At 46.6% G+C, this 27,036-nt stretch overlaps 1 protein-coding gene across 1 annotated transcript in view; it reads right to left on the bottom strand.

The window, feature by feature from the left end:
- The window catches only part of PMPCB (peptidase, mitochondrial processing subunit beta), a 408,171-nt gene that overhangs the window by 156,739 nt on the left and 224,396 nt on the right, over positions 1 to 27,036 (bottom strand). Inside the window, exons 8-9 of the mRNA XM_069628068.1 lie at positions 13,515 to 13,658; positions 4,704 to 4,864 (exon numbers count right to left, since the gene is read on the bottom strand). Coding sequence (XP_069484169.1) covers positions 4,704 to 4,864; positions 13,515 to 13,658 — 305 coding nt within the window. The remainder of the gene's footprint in view (positions 1 to 4,703; positions 4,865 to 13,514; positions 13,659 to 27,036) is intronic.

The raw sequence follows: 27,036 nt of genomic DNA, 5'->3' as shown, positions 1-27,036 counted from the left end.
TCATACAATAAACTAAACCGTACAACACACTACTGAATAGTATGAATAAGAACAAAAATTATTGTCAAACAATATGGTAATGAGATATGTCTAATGCCAAATCAGTACTGGATTGCCCTAATGGTTTGCTGTTTTGGAAAATCGCTTTACAAACGATATATGTAAACTGATCATTCTGCTTGTTTTTTCTCTCCTTATCTCCAAAACCTTCCTTGGCCACTCCTTCTCCCTTCACCCCTCCTTTTTTGTCTGGCATTTTTGTTGGATTACATAATTATTTGAATGAATTTCCATGTTTTAAACTGACTCACTAAGATATGTGCTTTGTGTTACAACGGATTCTAGTACTCTATCAGCCCTGATTCGAAAAGGGCACATGCAGTGTCATAACACGTGTCATCTTATAGGGCAAAAGTCAATTAAATAATGTCAAATTCGGAACCAATAAATTGACAACTTGGAGTATAATGTGTGGCGAAGGCATTTTTGTGTGAGGACTATACATGTTCTTTGCAGTTCCAGAAGAAAGTTTACAAACCTAAAAGAATTCAAATGCACTTACAATAAAAACTCAATATACATGCTATACAATCAATATCACAATACATTTTTGTTTATACACTCCTATCCAATTCAGATAACAAATTTAGTATCTCTCAAGAAGATTATCTAAAAACCATCTAAAATACAAAATTCATACATTCAATATACATTTCATACAATATAAAATTGAAGCAATAAAAACAAGAGATACCTTTAGAAAAAAACAATATATACGATATCAACAATTGCCCCCTTCCTCTATCAATTAATATTAGACACATTCTTTAATAGTGCACTGTTAGGGAAAATTCTCGGTTTATGCTGAATTTCCTAACCTAGTGAGTCCCCCAGCAGCTTTGCTGGATTTTTGGGGTTTATTTTTTTCACCTGCCAAGAATGAGACTCTTTTACCCTCACTCTTGGACATGATTTGAGTGTGTTTCTTTGAATCTAGATGTGTTTAATGGGCTATGGGGTCTTTTACTCCATAGGGTTTCATGTGTTTTTGTGATGTGTGTTACACAGCACCCTCCGTGCAGTAACACAGGGGTGTCATAGTGACCCCCCAGTATAGACTCCATACCCTGGGACTGACTACTGTCTCCCAGGGCATGTAAAGTCACCATTGACTTTACTAGTCTTAAATTCTGAACAGAACCAGTACAAACCATCATATTGTGGACGTACTGGCTGGGGCAATTCTATTGCCCCAGGGTCTGTTAGTCGAGGGGGCACGTCTCCGTCCCCCCTGATTGAGTTTTGGCTGGTGGCAGTGGATACTACTTTTTATATTCAACCGCAAATATTTTCCTATGGGATTTCCCATTGTTTTAGGCTACTATCTTTATTTAATTATTTAAGGTAGCCTCGAACATACCGCCGGTTTATTTAATTAATATTAATTCTCCGGTTGGTATTTTTTGCCAAAACTTGATTCTAAAATGGCGTTTGTGTTCTCTTCTGTGACTCCAACCCAAGTCGAGCCCTTTGTTCCACTTTTTGGCGGGCTTCTCCACAGAAGCCCTCCAAAGTGGTGCCACTATGTCTGGGGTACTTAGGAGGGGTGGAGGGGAATTTAGGCACCCTGGACTGAGTTGCCTAGGCAACTCAAGTCATACTCCGTCCTGATTGGCCCAAGTGGTGAGCCGGCCGGCTCACCACTTAGCATGTTTGAGTGACAGCTAGGCTGAGTGAATGGGAGTTTGCTGCATAAAAGCAGGGCTTTGGGAACTGGAACTTCAGAAGTCGCCACAGGACCTAAGAATCCGACGAGGGAGAAGCTGAGCCGACCTGTCACGACACCACGACCGGTGGAGCCCTGCTGGACCGTCTCACCACTTTTCCCAACGACAGAGGAGATCTCCTGCCGGAGAGTCTTCTTCCTTTGAGCCTCTGAGTGGTGGGGATAACCAGTTTCACCGTCTTTTCGCTTTCCCGACGTATCTCGTGGCCGCCTTGCCCGTGCTAAGCACCCCGGCAACCGGGATACCACGTTTTACCACAACCACGAGATAAAGGTACCACCTTTTACCGGAAAACTCCGCGGCTGGTTTCTGCCCTGGTAGGGCAACGACCTGCATCTTTCCTCCACGTCGAGATCTTCTCTTCCTCTGGACGACGCCGCAACTTGCAACCACTACCAGGAACAACTGCCACCGCTGGAGAATCCTTCCCACTTAAGGTACCGTGTCCCGCCTGGCTTCCCTTGCAGCCGACTGTACGGGGTAGATTTAGCCCCCGGCTTTCGAACCTGGGTTAGCCTGGGACACCCTGGCTAAACTTTTCTAAGCCTCTCTAAACTCTTTTCTGAACCCTCTGCAAGACTTTCTAAGCCTAGTGTAACTGTGTGATCTTGGGCGCATTTATGCTCTGCTCTCTTTAAGAGTGGGCCCAGCCTTTGGACTTTGGCTCACCAGTGACTTTTTGCTCTCTGCCTTGCTAATAGTGTTCCTGAATCGTAGAGTGGTGTAATCCTGCATATTCTGTCTTTTTCTCTCCCTTTTTCACAACCTTAGTAGAGTGCAATCTAGTTAAGCGCTCACCTCTGTATGAAAATAAGTGGTGTTTTACTGTGATTTTCTAATAAGGGAAAAAGGGGTGTATATATCATAATAGTAACTGTGTTTAGAATATTTTACAATAAGAGTGCTGGAGTGTTTCAACTGTGTGTTCATAAATAAATAAATATATACTTTGATACCAAAGCTCTGGCCAGTGTTTGCTTGTATTATTGTATCTGAGTGCCTATTGAGTATACTTTGCATCCTGCCTAACTCTTCTTGAGGGAAGTCTGACTGCTCAGCCACAGCTACCAGGTAAATCTGGGTGGTACAGACTACTACCAAGTGGGTTTACTGCTAACACCTGTAGTCTTAAATCTTTTGCAGTGGTCCGTAAGGGAACTGCACAGGTTTCTGCCTAACATACACCATAACCGAAACAAGGCTATATGCACACTCTCGGTCACCGTATTGATGCAGTAATTCCAAAAAGCATCCTGCTTTAAGTAGTCATAATTGTGTACCAAACAGTCCAAAGTCGTCATATATGCGTTGCCCAATAATACACATTCAGTGAAGAGGTTCTTCGCTGTCTCCAAGGTGCCATGTAGCTTACATAAACAGCACAACCTGTCATGGACAGGTATCTTAAATTGGGCACCACGAAAGATCAAGAGAGGTAGTTGGTTTATCCGTAGCCTCAAAATGAAAATCTGCACTGCAGGGTTAGGGCACTGCAGCAAATATCTTTGAGGTTGGAGATACCGATGCACCACACCTGAAACTTAAGTATAGGTACGTAGTGTGGACAGATGGGCATCATTCTTTGTCCAGCCCCATTGCTTCAATTTATGTTTAAAAATGGGTCATAAAACTACAAACCTGGTACCTCTTTTAAAATCGGGGAACAAACCAATACCCTTGTATACCTTGGCAATGAATCGATTGAACTTCTCTTCCCGGTAGCTGTGACTTAATCCAAGGCCAGACCGCAACAGTGCCAGTAACTAGCATTTCGGCTGGGAATTCACTTTCAAGTGCAATAGTCCCTGTCTAATCAGCATCTGGCCCTTAAGGGAAACCAACCCCAACTGTAATCTAAGATATTCGACTGTAGTCGAGGGGCATAACCTCAGGATCCGCTTCCAAAATAACCGTCAATTTAATTCATTCAATGTAAATACCCCATGGGCAAGGCATCTAAGCCATAGAGTATGATGGGGTAGAAACACAGGCTGTAGAGAGTAATTATCCCTTCCAGAGAGAAACCGGCGGTTTGTTTTGCATATATTACAATCAAGTGAGTCATACGACGTGCCTCAACCATCTTAGCATCTTTTATGTGTGTGTGTAAGTTCTGTTGCCACTAATTTCTAGTGCCAAATATGGGTATGTTGTCACATAATCTAAAGTCCCCAAACTGGAAGTGAAACTCGGGCACGTCAACTTTTTAGTTGACAATACCATGACTTTAGCTTTCCCCATATTAAAACACAGGTCGTTGTCGGCCGTATATTTTACTAGTGTGTCAAACATGGCTCTCGCTCCACAATAGGTATAATTTGACATCACCAGGTCATCGGTATAAAGCATACCAGGAATAGGCCTGCCAGGGGTTAACTAAATTTGAACAAGTTGGTCTGCTATTTGTATACTTCAGAAGTTTCTACCACTTTTGTATTACTTTAAAATTTTTCTAAAGTATTCTTATCCTTTTTAATATTGCACATATACTGTGTGTAATGCTACTGTGTGATAGTACTTACCTTACTTAAATATTACCAGCTTTAGTGTAAATAAAAAAATGCTTATTTTTATATAACTTCTAGTGTGTAAGTGTTTCCTTGAACTAAGTGAATGCTCGGACTACTGTGTGCCTCACTACAGCCCTCATCCCTCCTAGAGTAAGCCTGGGTGCTCAGCCATTGCAACCAAACAGTGGTGCCCCTCTTTTTATCCACTGTGGGCTTTCTAAAGTCTTATCAGAGATGGGGCTTTGGCAAAATCCCCCAACAACTCGCCACTAGAAAAAACATTTTGCCCAGGAAATTCAAACAGCTGAAATAGGTAAGCAAAATAAATGGTGGCTACATTAGCAAAACGTCAATAAATACATAGAAAAACAATTTGGTTTTGAATACAGTTGGATTACTTTCTTACCATTCTTTCTGAACAAAGTGCATCATGTCCTCGACAGTGTTTGGTTCGCACACCATGTACAGTCCCCAAAGTCCTGTATCTGTGTAACAAGTGTTGAAGGACTGGAAACTGTGGCACAGATTTCCGTGGCATGTAATCTGGGCAAGTTTACTGGATAGGTTCTAAGAATGAAGGAAAAATACCAGTCAAAAGAAATGTTTTACCTTGGTATTCTGCATTAGTCTGGAAAATGTTTGTGTAAGGAACATGTTACTTAACTGTAACTATTGTTCTCCAGCATGGGTCTGGCATAGATTCACATGTTCACCCTCGCCCTCCTCAATTAGTTCCCCGCTCATTTTTTCTCTGCTTCCCTCATTGTGCCCTTTCCCCTATGATTGTAAAACGGGCAATTGCTTCCCGAAGCTAGGAACTCACTCAATAAATAGCCTAATAATAATAGGGTTATAATTATACACTTCACAAGAAAGCTGCATTTATAAAAACCAACCAGTGGATCATGTACTAGATGGACAAATACTAGTTAGGAAGAATCATCTGGGGCAGAGCAACCTGCTCGTGGTTGGCAGGGTTCCCATTAAGTAACCAAACTCTTTGGGGTAGGGTGGCAGAGCAGTCAAAGCTTTACTCTAAGGAGTTGAGCAAGGTGGTAGTAAGGTACGGTTTAAACACACATGCATATGAGCACAATGGAATGCACACACAGTATAAAACTGAAAATATACTCTATCAAAGCAGGCCTCGCAAACTCTACTTATCCACTAACATTGGCTAGTACTTTTACTGCGGATCGAGTACCATTCTAATGGACCTAGAATGTTTGTTTTCAATCAGTATTAGTCAATGTTGTTGGCAGAAGATTGCACTACCCCCCTTAAACTCTCACTGGCTGCAGTCACATCAACCTACTGGCACACAGACAATCAGGGGAGCCTCTGCTGCATCCTTCGCCTACCCAGAAACCCTTACTACCCACAAACCTTTGCAGAGGCTTGCTTTGCCACCCAAGGTAAGAGGCTGGTCTGTCAGCTGTGTGGGAGTGAGATAGAGAAGGTAGGAGCAGAAAACAGGGCCATGCTGGCATATTTTTACCACCATCTTGGACAATGCAAGTGGGGATACCACTGCTGTTAAATATAGCGCCTGGAAGCAGTAAGCCCATCAAGAAGCACGTTTTGCATGCTACATGACTAGGGCAGAGGTCAATTCTACAAGATGTCGAATTACATCTTTCTTTTCACAAGGTGGTTGCTAGATTAGATGTCTTACATATTTACGCTAAATCTCCCTGACCTGTGAGAACCCCAGCACTTTTTGCTGGACTTGTGAATTATTTTCCTATGTTCCTGAGTGAGTGAAAACCTTTTCCCCACACCCTCTTTCTTCAACTCTTTCCACTGAAGCAATTTTTGTGATTTCCCATACTTTATTTTTGGAATCACACTTTCCTATAACGTTTTGGGCATCTAATCTTACTATTGCAGCACACAGCACTTAGCACTTTATGTGCAGTGTTGCTGGGGAGCCCCCTGGGCTTCTCTTTTTATTTTCTCTTGGGTTCTTTGTGTGATCTAATGTTCCGAAGGCCAGAAGGATACTTTTTACCCTTTCTACAATCCCCATTATGAGATCAGCACATCCCCACCTTATGTGGAGTGCTGAGAGGTTACATAGTATCCCCTTTCTCGCTGGTTATGTAACATTTCTGTAACTGTCCTTTATTTACCTTGCGGAACAGATGTTCTTAAGGGTAGAGAGATATTTTTATCCACCCTACATTTTATATAGTGAGATCAGCACACTCCACCTTATGCTGAGTGCTGAAGGGATCTACTCTATCCCCTTTCTTACTGCTCCTGTAACATTTCTCCTACAGTGACAAGCATACCTTTATGGCTGGTGGCAGTGGACGTGTTCTACCGTGATTTGTATTCGCAGGCTGTCAACCCAGCCGCAGTAATACACACAAGGGCCACCATTCATCTAGAATGGTGAATGTATTCTTTTTTCACCATTTTTCATTGTGTGCTTGTCCTTTCTTGGTCATTTTTCTGCTGTCCTGGGAGAGGGTGGTCCTGGTTTGACTTTTGTCTTCAGCGGGAACCCTTCGTGTATCACACTGAGGCTCCAGAGTGATACACGAGAAACAAGGGAGGAGTCTGAAACTTCTCAGTCCTTTGCCTTCTGAAATGCCTGCCTGGAACCAATCCTAACTGGGAGGCTGGATGTCCTGAAAGGACAGCCCCCTCCACCCCCCCCAAGTTTGAACACAGTATGTGTGCTGATTGGCTGTGTTCCTGGATAAACAGCCTGGGATCTGGACCACTACAGCTGAATCCAATGAGGAAGAAGAGCAGACGGCTGTAGCTGATTCCAGCGACTAGAGATGCCTCCTGTGTAACTGCTGCCTGCGCTGACCACTTCTTCCATGCAACAGAGGAGTCCCGAAGACTGGTAGGACTAGTCAGTCTTACGAATAGCTGCATTTTGAGCCATCCCATGACGATCTGTGACCTTCCGGGGCTGCAAACCGCCAATACCCAGGGACTTCGAGGCTGCGTGCTGTGCAACGTCTTCTCGTGAACGAATCTCGCTTAAACTTCGGTTGACTCCTGTTGGACCTCCAAAAGCTAGATTCCACTCCATGAAATCCCCTCACCAGAGTACTGGACTGAGATAGCAAGACAAATCGATCAGACGACAACCGTTCTTCATCTGGTACATTGAAAAGGGCACCAAATCCACAGAGCCGCGAGAAGCACCGAAGAATCCTCTGTCAGCTGAGAAATACTCTGACTTTCTTCCCATTTGTGCCTCATCTTGACCTGCCTGGTTCCATGTGTTGATATCCCCGCAAAAATATCGCCATATTTTTCCAGCGATATTGAGGCATGGAACCTACGGGGAACACCCCGGCAACCCCTGTATTATTTTAAAAGGAGCGGGGGACACCCCTGCTACCCCGCTCCCAAAAAACCTGAATATTATCCCCACTAAAAATATCGCTTATGTCCGTTCCCGACGACCATATATACAGCAATATTTTTGGTTGGGATAATGTTACCTGATACCACCTGCCTACTGTTAGCCAGTGGACCACCAGTGTCCCCTTCAGCCCCTGGGAACATTCATGCCCTAGAGTAGAGAAGGAATGCTAAAATAGAAGGCCTCTGTGAAGAAAATATAGCAAGTGTTGCAAATGTGAGAAACCAAGGTGTCTCGCCCGCTAGTACCTGGGGATCTGTTATCTAGGTGGCCAGCACACAGCCATCGCTTTTGGATCCAGTTCCTGGGGGTGGACCGTGCGGGAGGATCAGGATCACCTGGGTGAGGGGTCTTCGGAAAGTGGGAGTGAGACACCGGCTGGTGAGACAAGGTATCCCCTTCCCTGTAACACCTTTTCCCCTTCCCTGTAACACCTTTTCCCCATCCAACCAGGTAGGATAACTCGGAACTCACCGCCCCCAACCCCTTCCCAACGCAAACACTTTTTCACAGACAGTACACCGTGAGCGAAAACAGACTAACACCAGCGCTGTATACCCAAAATGTCCCAATGCAATGGTCAGGCAAATTCAGGCAATCACTCAAAATTACACACACCTAACTTCCATCGCACTTCCCCAAACAGATAAAAGGCGCAGCACGAAAGCACACTCTGAGCAAGGCAAAGCACACGAGGAAGCAGCAATTCCAAGATTGCAGTTTAATATGAGGAGAAAGAAGGCGAGACAAAAGGGGGTTGCAAGGAGGTAAGTGCTCATGACCTTTTCAAACCGTTACTTTCGTGAACCATGGAAAATAAGAAACCTAAGACTGGGGACTAAAGCTGAACAAACCTGCATTGTTTGCCGGAGGTACCCGGGGCTCTCCTGTGTCGATAACCGAGGTGGGGAGGAGCGTTTGCCACTGTGGTACTGTCCTTGGCTCTACATCAAAGCAGCGCCCGTAAAGACAGCACAGCCGGAGAGACTGATACCAGACCAGCCTGTGTTAGAACCCAAGTTGCAAGCAGCAACATTGAATGAAGAAATCTAAATAGAGTAGTGCAGGAAATGTATGTGACGAGTGACGCAAATATAATTGAAAACCAGAGTGACTGAACTTGAGACGAAGAAAGATACTGTAGTCAGAGTGGCCCGGCACCACGTCGGTGCTCGTTCGAAGGTCTGTTAGGTATCCAACTAGTTGGCATCTTTGAGAAGGGAATTATGAGATCAAAGTGGTCCAGCAGCGGGTCAAGCTAAACCCCATGCACATTTGAAAGTCTTTGATACTTTAATGGGAATCGAAATTGGTCCGAGCCCGGCTGAGGGAGACTAATTGTATAAGAGGAAGGATCTGAGCCCGGCTGAGGGGAATCCGGGGTGAACCCTGAGTCACCCGAGAAAGAATATTCTCTGAACATTGTAAAAAGGGGAATCTGAGCCCAGAAGAGGGGGATCCACAATAACAACCATGATATAAAAGGGATCTGAGCCCGGCTGAGGGTGATCCAGGGTGAATCACCCGAATTGAAAACTTATAAGGGGGAAAATAACTTTGTTTTGTGTTTTTGAACATCAGGCCCTCTGAATCAAGAGACTTTTAGGGAGGAAAGAGACTTTGGTACAGTAGGCCCTGATGCTGGTAATGGAACTGTATCATCGTGCCAAAGAAGCCAGCAGAGTGTGGGCTTTGCTCAAATAAACCACCTTGTACCGTGCTGAAAACGTGGCGAAGGAAGGCCAACAGCCTGAACATAGTCACATATCATTTTGTGAACACTTTTCTTTTTCATGAACACTATCCCACATTATGTATATTTAGCAGTAAGGATTGGCAATCGTTTTTTTTTTTAGTACAGGCCCTTTTATTTTGACGAGACTCCACTAGGACTGCATTATTATTATTTGATGGTGTTAGGGAGAATTCTCAGAAATGTGCTAATTCCCTCCACCTCAGAGACCCCCAGCAACCTTTCTGGATTTTGAGGACTTGATTTTTTTAACCTGCAAAGAGTGAGACCCTTTTTCCCACTCTCTCATGTATTTTAATGTGATTTTTGAATAGTGTTTCTTTTGATTGTGGAGTCTGAAAAACTCCATAGGCATCATCTTTTACATTGTGTTACAAAGCACCTTCAGTGCAGTGACACAGGGAAGTCTTTCAGATTTCCCAAAGGTTAAAATCCCTTCTCTGTGATAAACGACTGTTTCCCAGAGCAGTAAAGTGAAATTGACTTTACTACATTTGTAACTTTCTAGACCCAGAAAATACTATTTTACCATAGGGTACTAGAGGGGTTACTTAGTATCCCCTTTGTCTAGCTTCTCATGTAACATTTTTAGGTTACCTTTTCCTCGATGAATGGCTGGTGGCAGTGGTTTTCTGTTAACTACTGTGGTGTCCATACACCATGAGCTGCGTTTCGCAGCTGCAGTAAAGCACCCAAGGGTATCATTTTTGTCAAAATGGCCCTGGTCTTTTTTCTCCATTTCTTTGTGGAAAGGTGCTTCTTGAGATTTACTCTGTGCGCCAAACTAGGTTGGGTCCCTTTGTTTGCTTTGCCTTTTGCAGGATTCACGGGTGAAGCCCGCCTCTGGCTCCAGGGTGTCTGGGGTGGGCAGGAAGTGAGGGGGGTGACCGAAACTCCCTGTGCTTAGTCTCCTAGGAACCCCAAATGCACTCTGTGATGATTGGACGGCTGGCTGTCCAGCAAGGACAGCCACCATGCTGGGTGATTGACAGCTGGGCTCGAATGAACAGGAGAGAACTGAATAAAAGGCAAGGCTTTTGGCTTGGAAGGCAGAGTCAACCACTGGACGAAGGAACCGAAGACGAACTTGAAGAAGCCGCTTGCTGTAACTCCTGGACCGTTGGTTTGGCTGCTGAAGCCCTGCTGCTGTGCTGAAACTCCAAATTCGTATCGACAGAGAAGCCCCTGCAAGGACAACTTCTCCCCTTCAGTTGGTGAGACCAATCAACTCCAAAGTAAGCCAGCTGGACATTCTCTCAGAGCTGGTTGCATTTCCAGAGTTGCTGCTGGAAACTGAATCGCCTGGGAGAGGGACACCAGATTGTGTGGGTTGCTTTTAAGTTGGCTAAGAGCTCCAGGAAGATCCTCCGGACTCCCAGGAAGCAGGACTGACCGAGCCTAAGCCCCCTCAACAGAGTGCGGGACCCCAGAATCAAGGAAATTCCATTTCGACAGCCAGAAACCACGGTGTTGCTATTGGTAGTAGTCGTGTTGCGAGGAGCTGATCACCTAAGTGCCACTTGTTGGAAAGATAGCCGGTTGCAGGCGGTGACCGTCCCATTGCAGTGCAGGAGTCCCCAGAAGTCCTAGTTCCCGGGTGGATGGCTTCACACTGCAGCAGGACAGGACCTGGTCCCTGGAATCTTGGTCTGGTAACGAAAGAAACTGACACTGGATGGAAACTTGCAGCAGCAACCAGAAAAGGCGTCCAACATAGGATAACTGTAGGCTTCCCATGGCTCTAGATTTGGTGCCCCCTTTTACAGGTACCTGATGAAGAATGAGTATCGCCGGATTTTGTTCGTTCTCTCGGTCCTGCTCTCTGGTGAGGGATTCGAATTGTGTCTCTGGAAGTCGAGCACAAGTCCATCCAAGTTTCAGCAAGATTCGGACTTCAGAAGACATTGCAATGCACTCAGGCTCAAGGTCCCCTGGTATTGGCGTTTTGCAGCACAGGAAGGTCACAGCACGTTGAGGGATGGCTCGTTTTTGCAGGTCTTCCTTAGACTAGTGGGTCTCACCAACCTCTGGGTAGGAGCCGATGTTTTCGGGACCCTCAGTTCGGATGGATGGAATGAAGGGTTACATCAGGGTCTGGTTACACAGCATGATCATTAGTTGCTTGAAATCGTTACAGCCGTATTTTCCTCAACTTCCTCTTTGGATTCAGCTCCAGTGATCAACATCTCCGCAGCTTCCAGAATTAGAGTATTTATCAGGAACTAAAGCACACCTTCTGCAAACTCCCCCTGCAGTTTACAGAAATGGGCTTTCTGGCTGTCCAATCAGGACTGCCCGCTCCCCGGTAGGAACTGGTTTCTTTCAGGCAAGTTGATAGAAAGTGCTGCAGAGTTTGGACTCCTCGCCTCGCTTCCTGCCTTCACAGACACTCTGGAACCTCGGCAGGGAATACAAAGGACTCCAGCTGAAGACAAAACTACAACCAAGATCTTTCCCGCCTAGGCCTGCAGAAGAAGGCCTAAGAAAGAACAAGGATACTTAAAAATGGCAAAATCGAAGGAACCCTCCTGTGCATTACCGCGGTTGATCGGACAGCCTGCGAGTAAAATGACCAAAAAGTTGTTAAAGTAAAACCACTGCCACCAGCCATTCAAGTAAACTTGCAATTGTAACAAATATGTTACAAGGCAAGTAAAAAAGGGGATACAGTGCATCTCCCCCACACTCCACATAAGGTGGGGGTGTGCTTGTTCACTGTAATACATGTAAAAGGGATGGGAATCCCACTTGACTTCTGGGGAACAGTAGTTCACCCAAGAAATAATATGAGAAATTAAAAAGGGAAACCCAAAGGGGCAAGCCAGCTTAAGCCCCAAAGTTATAGGAAACTAGAACTCCAATCACACACTATGGAGGGACATAAAAAGGTTACCCACAAAAAGATGTAAATGGCTAGGTGAGGGGGGAAAAAAGATTCCCACTCACCAAGGGACACAGAAAATAATCACCAAGTCCAAGCAAAATATTATGGGTTGACACAGATCAGAAAGATTATTCACATTTATGAAAATCTTACCCAACACTTCCTACAGCCCTCTCTCCGTTCAAAGATGAGCATGACTGTTCGGTCATTGCTACCAACATACTAGGTGGTACAGCCTTATACTAAGAGTTGGAGTTTCTGTATTGTCCAGGGTATAGGTTTATAATTTCCCTTTGGGTGGACTTTAGAAAGAAACTGTCCCAACACCATAGTTTTACTACAGGCTAGGAATAGGTGGAAGAAGTTTCATTAGGAAAACTGGAGGACGTCAACTGTAGAAAACTGCACTTATATAAAGGATTTCATTAAGAATGTACATCCTGTTTAGGAAGTATATAACCTAATGATCTGCTACAGATAGCTGTACAAAGAAATGAGGTTATGAAATATCATGGAGAAGAGCGTCAAACAAGAATATGGACAGCTCTTTGTTTTCCTAAGCGTATATCACATTCTCTTGCACAGGTATTTCAGATGGATCAATGCAATTTTAATCAAAGACATCTCACAGAAAGCCAATCTCAATGCAGCAATTTCAAGGCACTCCACTGCAATATATTTGTCGTTTTAAAGTACTCATATTTATCTTTTTTTCTTTCAAATGTTGGTGACATTTACATTTAACTCACTGTGCCTTCCTTTTAAATGAGATTACTGTGCATTACAATCAGTTGCAGAAATAGCTTAAATAAATGGGTGGGAAAGATTGCTCAATACAATTTAGGATACTATTCTCACAATATACGAATCAGATGATAAAAGCAAGGAGACAGGTCAGCAAACTGTGATTGACTAGGGCTCTCATCCCAGCCTCCCATAACAGTATAGGCTGTCCTCTGACATAAGCCTGCAATCAAAGAATAGTGGGAAGCACACTGCCCCTTTGATGTTTGGGGCCATCGTACGATGATAACAGGTAAATGTGTAATTATTTGCTGATAACTGTGCGTTCAGGTGCAAGCAACATTACGGCCTTATATATTCTTCATTTGCTAAATGTAACTTCTCGTAAACGAGCATTGTGAGAGGAACAAATTAAAGAACTTAAAAAAACATGCTCACTACTCACCACACCTCCTCCAAAGGAACGATCCCAGTTTCCAATCAGAGTATTTGCTACCATAAGTGGAAAAGTATCCGGATGTGACCAGCCAACTGCTTCAACAGCGATAGCAATGTGGGCCAGAGGCATTTTGTCATCTCTTACACGTATCTGATGAAAATACAGTAAAAAAGAAAAATTACCCAAAAATAAACGAAGCAGCAGCTTCATTCTACAACAAATGTCTCTGCACATTGTAAGGGTCCATGAATGAGAGGTCGACACACATGTGGCATTCTTATTGCTAAAAACTTTTATTCAACAGAAAATTGTTGCTTTGGCGTTGGGGAAAGGCCTGACTAGTCCTAATGCTAAGAGGGGTTGTCCTGCCTCAACATAAATCTCAAAAGGGGTCTGTTAGGATGTCAAACTAGAAGATTGTCCACCGTCGTGTGAAACCCTAACTCACACCCTCACACTAATCAACTAAATTTACGAGGTTACTCACCGTAGTGACCACCTTACTCCTAGTCCATAGTCCCCTTTCCTCCAAACGTATGGGACGTCTCTCTGTACTGTGGGACGGGACCGGAGCACTTTTGTAAAAAGCATCCAAATATTTTTCAAAAATGTGTCCCTCCTCTCTTTCCTGCGTGGGGCCATAACCCCGGCCACCTTGGCTCCGCCCCACGCATCGCCCATCAGTCCTTTTCTATCGCAGGATCCAAGACCCATTAGCAATAACAGAGGAACCTTATTAGAGGGGACGGCATGCGGGCGTATGGAGGAAAGGGGACTATGGACTAGGAGTAAGGTGGTCACTACGGTGAGTAACCTGGTAATACTCCTACGTCCCGTCCCCTTTCCTCCATGCTTATGGGAGATTCCCAAGCACTCCTTACAGGAACTATGGGTGGATGGAAATACCTCTTACTGAAACAGGTTCTTCAGCACAGCCTGGCCGAACTGAGCGTCAGCCCTAGAGCTCATATTGAGGCAGTAATGCTTACAGAAAGCAGATGGGGAGGCCCAAGTAGCCGCTCTAGCGATGGACTCCCAGGGAACATACTTCTGAAAAGCAACCGCAGCTGCCTTGCCTTTACACCTGATGTGCATGGATACCCTTAGCTTTTGGACGGTGAAAGATTCCGTGATACAGGCAGCAATCCATCTGGAAATGGATGCCTTAGACGCCGGCCTGCCCTGGGGTTTACCGAAGGTCACAAACAGTTGGGAAGAGCTCTGAAGCTCGGCAGTCCTGTCCAGGTAGAACTTAAGAGCTCTTCGGACATCCAGGCTGTGTAGAACCCTTTCCGCCTCCGAGGCAGGGTTCGGAAAAAAGACTGGAAGGGAAATCGTCTGATTCAGATGGAATTCGGTCACTACCTTTGGTAGGAAAGCTGGGTTCGTCCGAAGGACTGCCTTATCCTTGTGAAAGACCAAGAAAGGATGCTCCACCGACAATGCCTGGAGCTCACTCACTCTCCTCGCTGACGTAACGGCGACCAGAAAGGACACTTTCCAGGACACGTACTTGAGGTCAACCGTAGCCATTGGCTCACAAGGTTTATGGCACAGCGCCGTCAGGACTACATTTAGGTCCCAAGGTGGGTGCAGACTATGAACCGGAGGGTAGAGGCGTCTCAAACCAGCAAAATGTCTCTTCACCACCGGGTTAGTTAACGAATAAGAACACCAGTCTGTAGAGAGGTAGGCGGAAATCACCGAGAGATAAGTCCTGCAGGACAAGACATGAACCCCTGACTCTGCTAGGGAGGAGACAAGGGACAGCACCGTGTCAATCGTCGCCACCCTCGGGTCCAATTCTTTCTCCAAACACCAATGACAGAACCTGAGCCATTTACTCTTGTATTAGGATCTGGTCGAGGGTTTCCTGGCTGCCTGGATAATGCGCATGTTATCCGCAGACAAACCCAAAGGCTCTAGAGCCGTGAACTCGGGCACCATGCCGCCAAGTTGAGCGATTGTGGGGAGGGGTGCCACATAAGCTGTTCCCCTTGGTGAAGAAGATCGGGAGTTACTGGTAACCTGATCGGCGTAAACACACCGACAGGTGTTGAAGTTCTGAGAACCAAAACCTGGCCGGCCACCACGGAGCTATCAGTAGAAGAGAACCTGTTGACAGAACTCTTCAACTTCCAAATTGCTCGATGAACCAGAGGAAGAGGCGGGAAGGCGTAAGCTCTCATGTTGTGCCATGGGATCTCGAGTGCGTCCCCCAGAGAGGAGGCTTCCAGCCCCCCCCTGGAGGCGTACTGAGGAAGCTTCTTGTTTACCGCCGTGGCGAAGAGGTCCACCTCCGGTGCGCCCCAATGCGAGAAAATCCATGAAAGGATCTCTGCCTTCAACTCCCACTCGTAGCTGATCACTGTCCGCCGGCTGAGGGCATCCGCGGTGACATTCACCCGGCCCGGGATGTGCACTGCAAGCAGCCATACCCCATGAAGCACAGCCCACTCCCATATCTGGATGGACAGATCCACGAGAGGGGGAGACTTTGTTCCCCCTTGCTTGTTTATGTAGTACATTGACACTGCATTGTCTGTTCTGAATGCCTTGAGCGCCAAAAAAATCGCCAGAAGCTCCAATTGATTTATGTGCAGGAGCTTGTCCTGAGGTGACCAGAGGTCCGAGACCTGAAGAAGATCTAACGTTGCATCCCACCCGAAAAGGGAGGAGTCTGTCGTGATTGTCACCATGGGGGCTGGGTCCTCAAACCCCAAGCCCACTGACAGGTTGCTAAGAGGAGACCACCAGTCCAGGTCCACTCTCATGGAATCCAGAATCATTATCCGTTTGGGATCCGGATCCACAGCCTGACTCCAAGAACTCTGAAGAGCCATCTTGGTCCGTCTTGTTTTGAGACGAGCAAGAGGAAGAGCCAGTACACACGAGGCCATGAGGCCCAGAAGCCTCTGGAACCACCATGCCAACATGCTCTCCGACTGCGTAAATATCTGACACGTGGCCAACAGATCTGCCATTCTGTCCCCAGTCAGATACACTCGGCAGTCTATCGTGTTCCAACGAAAACCCAGGAAAGTAAGGTCCTGTGAGACCGTCATGGAGGATTATCGCCAGTTCACCGACAGCCGAAGATGGAACAGGAGCTGAAGGAGAGACTGGAGGTTGCCCACTGCTGCCAACGGGCAAGGGCTGCGTAGGAGCCAGTCGTCCAAATAGGGATGCACATGGATACCCTGGAGACGAAGATGGGCCGCGATCACCGACATCATCTTCGTGAAGACATGCGGCGCCGAACTGAGGCCAAAAGGAAGCACCCAAAACTGGAAGTGCTCCTCTCCCAAAGAGAAACGGAGGTATCACCTGTGTGGGTTCCAAATGAGGATATGCATGTACGCATCCTGAAGATCCACCACGCTGAGCCAATCGCCCGCCTGCAACGAGGAGCGAATCTGGCCGGGCGTGATCATCTTGAATTTCTCTTGGGGTAGGGAAAGATTGAACTGGGAAAGGTCTAGGATGGTGCGCAGGCCAGCCTGGTTGGGTTTGGGCACCGTAAACAGCCAGGAGTAGAAGCCCTCCCCTCGCTCCCCAAGGGGAACGGGTTCCACAGCTCTGAGTAGCAGAAGTTTCTGAACCTCGGCCTTGAGGGAGGGTGAGCCCGACAGCTGAAAAGCAGGGTTGAGGGGTGGGGTAGGAGGTAAAGGTATGCGGAAGCCCGCTCGAGCGACTGACCAGACCCATCTGTCTTCTGTGATGGTCTGCCACGCCTCCCAATGATACGCAATGCGTCCTCCCACCGGGGTCTCGTGCGAGCGCGGAAAACCCTCATTTGGCAGGTTTATTGGTGGCGGTGCCACCTGAACCTGATGAGGAGGCTGAGGAGCGGGAGAAATACCGCGTACGCTGTTGTCTACAGCAGTTATTCCCCGCTGGAGTACCCACTCTGCGATTTTTGCGGTCGAGGAAGCCCCTAAAACCAGAGGAAGGACGACCTTGCCACAACGGCCTTTGAGCCTTGAAGGGAGCTTTAACCAGAACAGACAGTGATTTGGCCATCTGAGTGCTGTCTTTGGTGAGCTCTACATCAGTAGAAGAGTGAAAAAGCTCCTTACCATCAAATGGAAGGTCCAGAACCTTGTCTTGCACCTCCTTCGAGAACTTAGTGGCATGTAGCCGTCAGGTGTCAACCCCTAGCATCAGACCCCGAGCCGAGGTGTCTACGTGATGAGCCGCAGCCTCCAGGAGATCCTGGGCCAAGACCCTGGCATCGGAAAGGCCTCCTCTGAAATCCTCCAGCTTCTCGACCGGAATGTTCTCCTCAAACTCCGACAGACCTCTCCACATCCGCATGTTAGCTCCCGCCAAAATCAATTCTGCATTGGCCTGCCTGAGCTGCAAGACCGAATTGGCAAAGACTTTCCTCCCTAGGGAGTCCAGGAGCTGGTCCTCCTTTCCCAAGACCTGAGTCGCCATCGCGCAGGAGGAAGCTGCAGGTCTGGATTGCAACGTGGCCGCAGCCACCACTGTGGAGGAGGGAGACGGACAAGACGACAAGGCCACTTCTTCCGAGGAATGTAGCCTGTACCTCGCGTCAATCTTTTTATTGACAAAAAGTCCTGAGTGTGGCTTTTCCCAAACTCTTCGGGCCTCGGCCAGAATGTCCTCCTGCAAGAACAGGCCGGTACGCTCCAAAAGGAGACAAGGTGAACGCCCCAGAAAGCATGCCCTCCTGCGGAGCAGGTGCCTCGGGCACCGGAACATCTAAGAAGCTCTTCATGTCTAGTACCCGGTCATGGAAAGCTCTGGTAGAGTGGGGCAGGTCCTCGTTGTCCTGATCGCCTTGAGGGTCATCTGACAGGTCCGGATCCTGCTTAGCCGTGTCAGGCACTGCCTTGTCCACTGGGGACAATGGTGGCACAGGCGAAAGTGCAGGGGGAGGCACCATGGGCAAGGGGGGCGCCGGCGGAACCACCGTCGGAACGGGTGGAGCTGGAGGCGCGGGTGGACATATCTCCTTGAAAAGCCCCTTACAATATTCCCTCATGGGGTCGGTGCGCATAAGCACTTGAAATTTACCGAAAAAGGCATCCTCAGGAGATTGTTTCGGAACCTGAGGAGGCCTCTCATGAGGTGGACAAATCCAGGGACGTAACGGGGAAGGGTGCCACACCGGCCCCTCTGCCGACGTATCCACATATATCAAGGGAGCCGCCCCCGCGGGCAACAAAACATTGTGCGGAAGAGGCATCCGGGCGTTCCAATCATAAACCGGCCGGTAAGGATGCGCACAACGGACCTTAGGTTCACCCGAAGGACCGAACCCTACACCAGGGGCCGATGGCGTAGTTGTAAGGGTAGTACCTAAAAAGGCCGCCGTGGTCGTGGCAGGAACGGCCGCCATTTTGTCCTCATCTGAGGGGAACTGCGGCATGTGAGGAAGTGAGGCAGGGGTCCCCGTCGATGGATCACGGGTCTTAATTTTAGCCTTAACGTAAGGAACCTCGGCCGAGCCAGTACTATGAGGCCTGGAATGTTTCTGCGACATACCAACCGCCAACTGAGCCTTCGAAGGAAGAGCCTCGGCACTGCCGGTAAAAGAAGAAACTTTCTTCTTTGCCCCCTCAACAGATCTGGTGTCACCACAAGAGCGGGAACGGTGCGCTGTCACCGACAGGGCCTTGCCTGTCCCCTCAGAACTGTTGGTATCCTCAGCCTCTGTACGAGGGACATCGAACCTAGGCCCGGTAGAAGCCTTATCGGCACGGGCCTCGAACATCCGTTCGGTAACCTCAAGCCCAGCCAAGACCTCAGGGCGTACCCCGGTTTTGTTTTTGAGGGAAGCCGAAAGAGTGGCCTCAGAGCAAGCTCTGGTACCCCACGACTCAGTAGAACTGGGTCTACACACAGCCCCCACAGGAGGGGCCTCAGAGTGTACTCCGGTGATCACAGGCCCCTTTACGGAGACCCTCGGAGAAACTCTGGTAGAATTATTCGGCCCGACAGGCACCTCAGGGTGAACCCCAGTAACAGAGCGATCAACGCCCCTCCCGGCTCGAGAGGAACCCGGGAAGGTATCCCCCGGCCGGGGTGCTCTGAAAATTAAAGAACTTACCAGACGTTTTTTCTCCTCGTCGATGAACGCCTGAAAATGAGGCGTCCGTCCGAACACCTCCTCCCACCGCTCCAACCGAGGTTGAAGTGCCCGGACCGAAAGGGAGTCACAGTAAAAACAGGAGTCCAACGCTATTCCGGACCCAAACACTCTAAACAAAGAGGATGGGGATCCGCCCTCGCGAAGCGACGGTGACACGATGAACAGTCTAGAAAATCTAGTTTAAAAGACATAGACAGACTAGTAAACGAACGCTAGCGAGAGCCAGAGAGGGAACAAAGGGAAGAAAATCTTCTGAGGATGCAAGTGCGTCCGGCCCCGATCGTGCGGAGAAAAGGACTGATGGGCGATGCGCGGGGTGGAGCCAAGGTGGGCGGGGTTACGGCCGCGTGCCAGGCCCCGCGCAGGAAAGAGGGACGGACACATTTTTGAAAAAAATGTGGATGCTTTTTACAAAAGTGCTCCGGTCCCTTCCCACAGGACGGAGAGATGTCCCATAAGTATGGAGGAAAGGGGAAGGGACGTAGGAGTAATAAGGTGAATAGGGGTTGTTTTCTTCTCAAGTTCTCATCAAGCTTCTTTCAGATTCCAAAACAAAGTTCCAAAGGGCGCAACAATAAACACATTTCCACAGGGGTTAAGAGAGTATTTTCCTTCTCTTGACTTCGCACATGGTTCACAATTTCCAAGGAAAAATATGTTTGTTTCCTTTGTTAGGACAGTTTTTCTAAAGTCCAATTAAGGGCTTCATAAAACCATATCTGAGGCAATACAGAAACTCCACTCTTAGTATGGGGCTGGACCACCCGAGAACATTTGCTAGTAGCTTAGACAGAGCAGAAAGGATCATCCTAGAAGTCAGTACAAAGAAATATTAGTATACATATGGTTCAAAGAATGACTGATACACTACGTATTGCAAAATGAATGGTTTATTTTAAATACATGTAGGCCAAGATAACTCTTGGGGAAGTAAGTACTATCACATAAGTCGAACACATTTATAAAAGTGAACTCAATACTGATGGTATACAAACCAAAGTATAACCTTGTTAAGAATAGCAATAAACAGTTCAAGCGGAGTCAAACATAATGTAGCACATTCAGAATGGAATTCAGCTATTCTTGGGGAGTAAAACCAAAGTAGTTAGACTTTTAGAATACCATAAGTAATTCAAGGGCAGCAGACCCTATTGGTCATAACAATCAGTGTTATTCACTTTCAGAATCGCTTAGTTAGACCAGCACTGTTAAAAGTAGATATATTTACAACATATGTAACTTGCTTGTATTATGAATGGATACAGTTATAATACCACCGTTACATTTAAGACCAAGGTTCAGAGATAGCAATATAACTCAATTTTCAGAGGGACTTTAAGCTACTCATGGACAAGTAAGAACCTATAAACTATTTTAGAAGTGCATTAAAGCAATTCAGGGAAAGCCTCACCCAACTACAGTTTAGGAAGACTATAACCTATTGGTATATAAACCTATTACCCTATTTCTACTACAGCAATAGACAGGTTAACCAAGGATACTTTCCAGAAGTGTAGGATACAATTCTAAGGTAAGAACTCTGGCAGACTTTTAAAAAAGGCAATCAGAAGTTCAAGGCAAGTAAGGAACCATATACTTTTGAGAGGGGCTCCAAGCAACTCCAAGACTATTTTAAAAATGCATGAAGCAGATCAGGGGACACAAAACCCAATGATACACTTTAAGAAGAACACAGTTATTCAAGTTAGATAAACCATATTGGTAAACGTTTATACTCATTCAGTTAAAATTAATAAAACAGTACCAACAGGATTACTTTTACGAAGAGTGTTAAGCAAGAATTGATGTAGTAACACTGTGCGAGACTACACAACCCTTGTCTACTTGGTATTAGGTAACCTATATTTTGGTATAGGACTGTACTACAAAAGTTGGTAGTGTGACTGAACAGGCAGGCCAATCAAGAGGGGTAAATGTGAGCTGTGGAGCTGCAGCAATGGAATTCGCAAATACAAGTAGCAAAGTAACACTTATATGCAAGGTTTCAGTTATAGTTATTTATTTTTAAATAAGCATTCTTTAAAAAGATCAAGATATGTAACGATCAAATATACTTTAAAATACTTTTCCAGAATCAGCATAAGTTTAGTGGATACTCTTTAGAGATGCTTTTAACACACTTCCTACACCCGGACGTGACTTAATTCACAAGGAGAGTAATGGCATTTATATATCGCTAGTACACTTTGCAGATTCTGAGGTTGCAGAAAGAAAAGTTAAAGGAAGGAAGAAGGTTAAACAGGTTCTCAGGGCATGCAAGTATACTTAAATCTTCCAATGATGTCTAGAAAAGACCTTTAAAGAGCATTGAATGCCTTACTATCGAAACAAATGCATCGAAAAAAGCATTGAATGCATTTTTTAAAAAGAAAATGTAATGGGGAGGGGGGTCCCATCGCACCCCTCCTTTTTTAACCTTTAAAACACTTTATAATTAAAATAAACCCTTTAAAAAAATACATTAGATGCTTTTTTTCAATGCATTTTTTTCTATGGTAAGGCATTTGATGCTATTTCATTTGATGCAATGACTAGATACCAAAGTAGCTACTGCAAGTCTCAACTGAGAAGAGCAAAGCTAAAACAGAGGTAAGTACCCCAAGTCTAAACAGTACCTCTGGTTTGAAGAAAAGTAGTCCAGCTGGATTCTGTCCTGTTGCAGCAATGCAGATCCTGGGTTCTTGAGCCTCAGTTGTGGGGACGTCTGGAGGATTCCTGCGGCAGCAGTTTGGAGGTCGTCGGCAGCTGCGGGCGCTTTTCAGATCAGCAGCACTTCGCGGTTTCAGCCCACGGTAAACAGCACCACCACGTATCTTGCATACCGGTTGGGCTTCCTTCACTCCTTAGTCCTACACTCTGGTGAGGGGCCTCAAGCTCTAGTCGTCCTGCTTCTGGGGGATCCTTAGGAGACTCCTGGAGCTTCTGGCCGGATTCCAGACGTTGCACTAGACTACGAATTTCTCAACCCCTGGCACTTGGTTCCTGCAGCAGCAAAGAAGTACAGCCAGTCAGGGAAGATGGTCCAGTAGAGTTAGTATCGGGGTTAGTTGGTCCCACTAACCCATGGGACGAAGTCGTTCATTCCGGAGCGTCTCGTCAAACAGAAAAAGGAGTTTCAGCACAGCAGTAGGGCTTCACAGGGCAATTCAAAGATCCAGGAGGATGCAGCAAGCTTCATTCACGGTTTCTTCATCGGGTGTTCTTCCCAGTGGTCGACTCTGCCTCTAGTCCCAAAACCCTCGCCTTTTAAGCAGGTTTCTCCCATTCATACACACCCTAGGCTGTCAATCACACATCAGGGTGGCTGTCCTGAAGGGACAGCCAGCCGGCCAATCAGGACTGGTTGCATTCAGGCACTCCTAAAGACAATGGATAGGGGAGTTTCGGGAAACTCCCTCACTTCCTGCCCTTCCAGACACTGGAGCCGGAGGTGGATTTCTGGACTGAAGCCCGCCAAAGACCAAACGAACCAAGAGCTCAAACCTGGCTTGGCGCGCAGAGTATAACCCAAAAAAGATGTCACAAACAGCAAATGTCGGAAAAAAAGGCCGGGGCCATTTTGATAAAATGGTCACCCATGGGGCTGTACTGCAGCGGAGGATTCAGCCTGCAGTAGAAACGCACAATGGTAGGAAAACGACACCACTGCCACAAGCCATTTAAAGTAGTGAGAGTAACAAACATTTTTACATGTGTAGGTAGGAAAAGGGGCAACTAAGTAACCCCCCCCCCCCCAGCACTTCACATAAGTTGGTGTGTCCTGGACCTGGACCTACAAAGAGAAAAGGGTAAGTAAAGTCAATTTCACTTTACTAGTCTTGGGAACAGTAGTTCACACAAGACAAGGTATTTAAACCTTATGAGAAATCCAAAGGATTTTGCTGTGACACTGCACTGAAGGTGCTATGTGTCACCATACAAAAAGTAGATGCCTATGGAGTTTATCAGACTCCAAAAACAGTGGAAACACATAATCCAAATCAGGTCAAAACATGTGAGAGTAAAAAAAGGTTTCACTCGCACCAGAGTTAAAATTAAAAAGTCCTACAGTCCAGCAGATGAGCTGGGGGGTCTCCAAGGTTCAAAGGAATTAGTACAAAAATTAGAATTCTCCCCAACAGCCTGTGCCCCATCAAACTGACCAGTCCAGAAGCTGTCCCCACCAGACTAAGAGGATTTAATCCACTCCTGGATGAATCTCCTTACTCCAGTCGGTCATACTTTCTAGAGAGACCATCAGCATTTTAGTGATTACACCCTGACCTGTGTTCAATGGTAAAACCAAACCCCTGTAGGCTGATTGACCATGTTAACAATTTAGGATTTTCCTCCTTCATCTGCATTAACCATCTCAAGGGTTGGTGGTCTATTTGAATCACAAAAGTAGACCCATACAAGTATGGTCTAAACTTCTTCAAAGACCACACAATTGCAAAACATTGGCATTCTATTGTTGCCCACCTTGTCTCAGGTTCCTTCAGTTTCATACTGATGAAGCAGATTGCGTCTTCCCTGTCTTTCTCATCCAGCTGACTCGGAACTGCACTTATACCTGTATTGGAAGCATCTGTCGTCTGTACAATAAAGGATTGGTTGTAGTCAGGAGCTCTTAAGACTGGAACTTGACAAAGGGCTTCCTTAAATCCTTCAAACGCCTTAGTGCACTCCTCATTCCACCTGACCTACTTTGGGAATTTGGGTGAGAATATCACATTCAAGGGAGAAGCTATGGTCCCATAGTTCTCAATGAAGTTCCTATAATAGCCTGTGAGACCTAGAAAGGCTCTCACTTGGGTTTGAGTAGTAGGGGTGGCCCAGTCTTGTACACCCTGTACTTTGCTAGGCAATGGTTTTATTTCACCTCCTTCTACCTCATGTCCAAGGTAGACCACTTTACTGTGAGCAATTTGACATTTACTTGCATTTATGGTCAGAGTGGGCTGCTCGAGAGCCTGCAATACATATCCTAAGTGGTCAATATATTCCTTCCAAGTAGGGCTGAACACTGCAATGTCATCCAAGTATGCCATACAGAAGTCCTCCATCCGATTCAGAACATGATTCACCATCCTTTGGATTGGAATGTAGCAGGTGCATTCTTTAGTCCAAAAGGCATAACCTTAACTGGTTGAGGCCTCCTGGGGTTGAAAATGCAGTTTTCTTCTTGGGATGGTCTATCAGAGCTATTTGCCAATAGCCTGAGGTTGGGTCACATGTACTGAGGTACTTGACTGAACCAAGTTTGTCCACCAGCTCATCTCTCCTGGGTAAAGGGTGGGCATCAGTTGTGGTGCCTGCATTAAGGGCTCTATAGTCCACACAGAATCTCAACTCCCTGGATCCTGCCTTTGGTACTAGCACAACTGGACTAGATTCTGGACTTGGGCTCTATTACCTCGAGATCAAAATAGATATTAACTCCTATCTTTCCATCTAAAGGTTGTCCCCTGAGGAGGTCAGGTAGAGGATCACTCTCCTGCTCCTCTTGAGCAGAGGCTAGAAGCAAAGCTCCCAGTTCTGGTCTAGAGACATCAGCCTTTAGGCAGTTGGTGTGAAAGACTCTGGGGGCCTCCTTGGAATTGCCCAAATCCACCAAATAATTGACCCGTCCAAGTTTTCCAACAACCTTGAAGGGTCCAATCCATTTGTCCTGTAAGGTCCTCTGCCTTGTCGGTACTATAACTAGAGTCTTGAGTAAGCGCAATCATGTTGGCCTTCTGGTCATGCCAATGCTTCACCAGAGCCTGACCTGCTTTCAAGTTATCTGTAGCTTTGGTCATCATGTGTGTCATTCTCCTTCGGAAACCTAACACATAGTCAGTGACTCTCACTGGCTTGTGGGAAGGAGCACTCTCCAACTCCTCCTTGGTTAGGGCTAATAGACCTCTAAGCGGAGGACCATAGAGAAGCACAAAGGGACTGAATACAACCCCTTCCTGAGGGACTTCTCTATAAGCAAAGAGAAGGCATGGGAGTAGAAGGTCCCCCTTTCTTCTAAGGGGTTCTTCTAAAGCACCTATTATGCTCTTCATAGTACGGTTAAACCTCTCTACCAAATGTAACGCTCACCTGATTCCCACGGAGGCGCGGGTCTTGGCAGGAAGGTGTCTGTGACTCGAAAAGTGATGTGCAGGACTCGATTGGCTTCTGGGGTCGAACCTCTTCGCACTGTGTGTCGAACTCGAAGAGTGAGGTTTCTGCAGGTGAAAGAATATGGGGGCTAATGGCCTGGGTTGTTGAATGTCCCTCTCTCTCTCTCTTCCCAGCTTTTCTGTAGAGCCCCCCCCCCCAGGTCAACGGGCTCACCTTAGATAGGTGAATGCTGGGCTCTCCATCTGCGTCTGGTGCAGGGTGCCGTTGCCAGTTCCTTCACTGGTGAAACATTGGCCTCTTGAATTCAGAGGATGGTTACCGTCGTTATCTGCACGAGCGGTGAGTTTCTGGACACCTTTTGTCTTTATAGTCTTTAAATGCGTGGCACGTTAATATTGAAGAATCTGTATAATGCTTTTCCCTTATGTATTGCAGGACTCTTGGGATGAAAGATGGCGCCTGGAAATTCGTAAGTATGGCAAGCGCTCTAACTGTCTCTTTCCTTGCAGCTTAGTTCGTGTTAAAGAGACGCCGGAGTATTCGCAGGCGTTTTTTTGCGACGAGCGTGATGGGCGTGAGTAAATACCTGCTTAATGTCTTTCTTTTGTCTTTCAGATGTTGGTTTGCAGCGCCGGAGTCAGCGGAATGCTAGTAAGTTTTAACTATACTTTGTCTTCTCAAGCGGCGATGCAGAATGAAGAAATCCGGAATTCACGGCGTGCCGGTAAGTATAACAATGCTTTTGTCTTTGCAGGCGAAGGTGCAGCGTGAAGACACGGCCGCTGCTGATGGATCAGGTGAGAAAGCACCGTGTGTAGAGTTTGTCTTGCTAGCCTGTTGTTTCTTGTCTTTTGCAGGTGCTGATGTTGACTGGATACAGGAATGGTAAGTATAATTCTTGCAGGTTCAGGATAGAAAGAGGAAAGGCTGGAACAGACTCGGTGAGCGTTCTGCTGCAGATGCAGAATAACGCGAAGCACGTTTCATCTATCGGGTGTGGTTTAAATAGCCTTGGAGTGATGAGGCATCTTCTTCCACGGCCCCGCCTAGATAAGAAAAGAGTTCCAGTTTCCAGAAGAGTTCCAGTGCTGTATCCAGGGAGTGGAGCTGCCCCACCCAGGTAAGAAAGTAGTTCCTGTTCACAGAGGGCTTCTAAGTGGCTGGTAAGTAAGCAGCATGGTCTGCTGCAGGTAAGTCCACCCAAGCACTTTCACACCAATTATGAGCCCGGTGCTTCCAGTGCCGGGACCGATGGTTTAGATGAGCCTGGTGCCACCGGCACCAAGACAGGGT

Source organism: Ambystoma mexicanum, chromosome 12 (genome assembly GCF_040938575.1).
Source record: "Ambystoma mexicanum isolate Mex_15411 chromosome 12, UKY_AmexF1_1, whole genome shotgun sequence".
In the NCBI taxonomy this organism is placed as follows: Eukaryota; Metazoa; Chordata; class Amphibia; order Caudata; family Ambystomatidae; genus Ambystoma; species Ambystoma mexicanum.
This window is presented reverse-complemented; position numbering and strand designations above follow the sequence as displayed.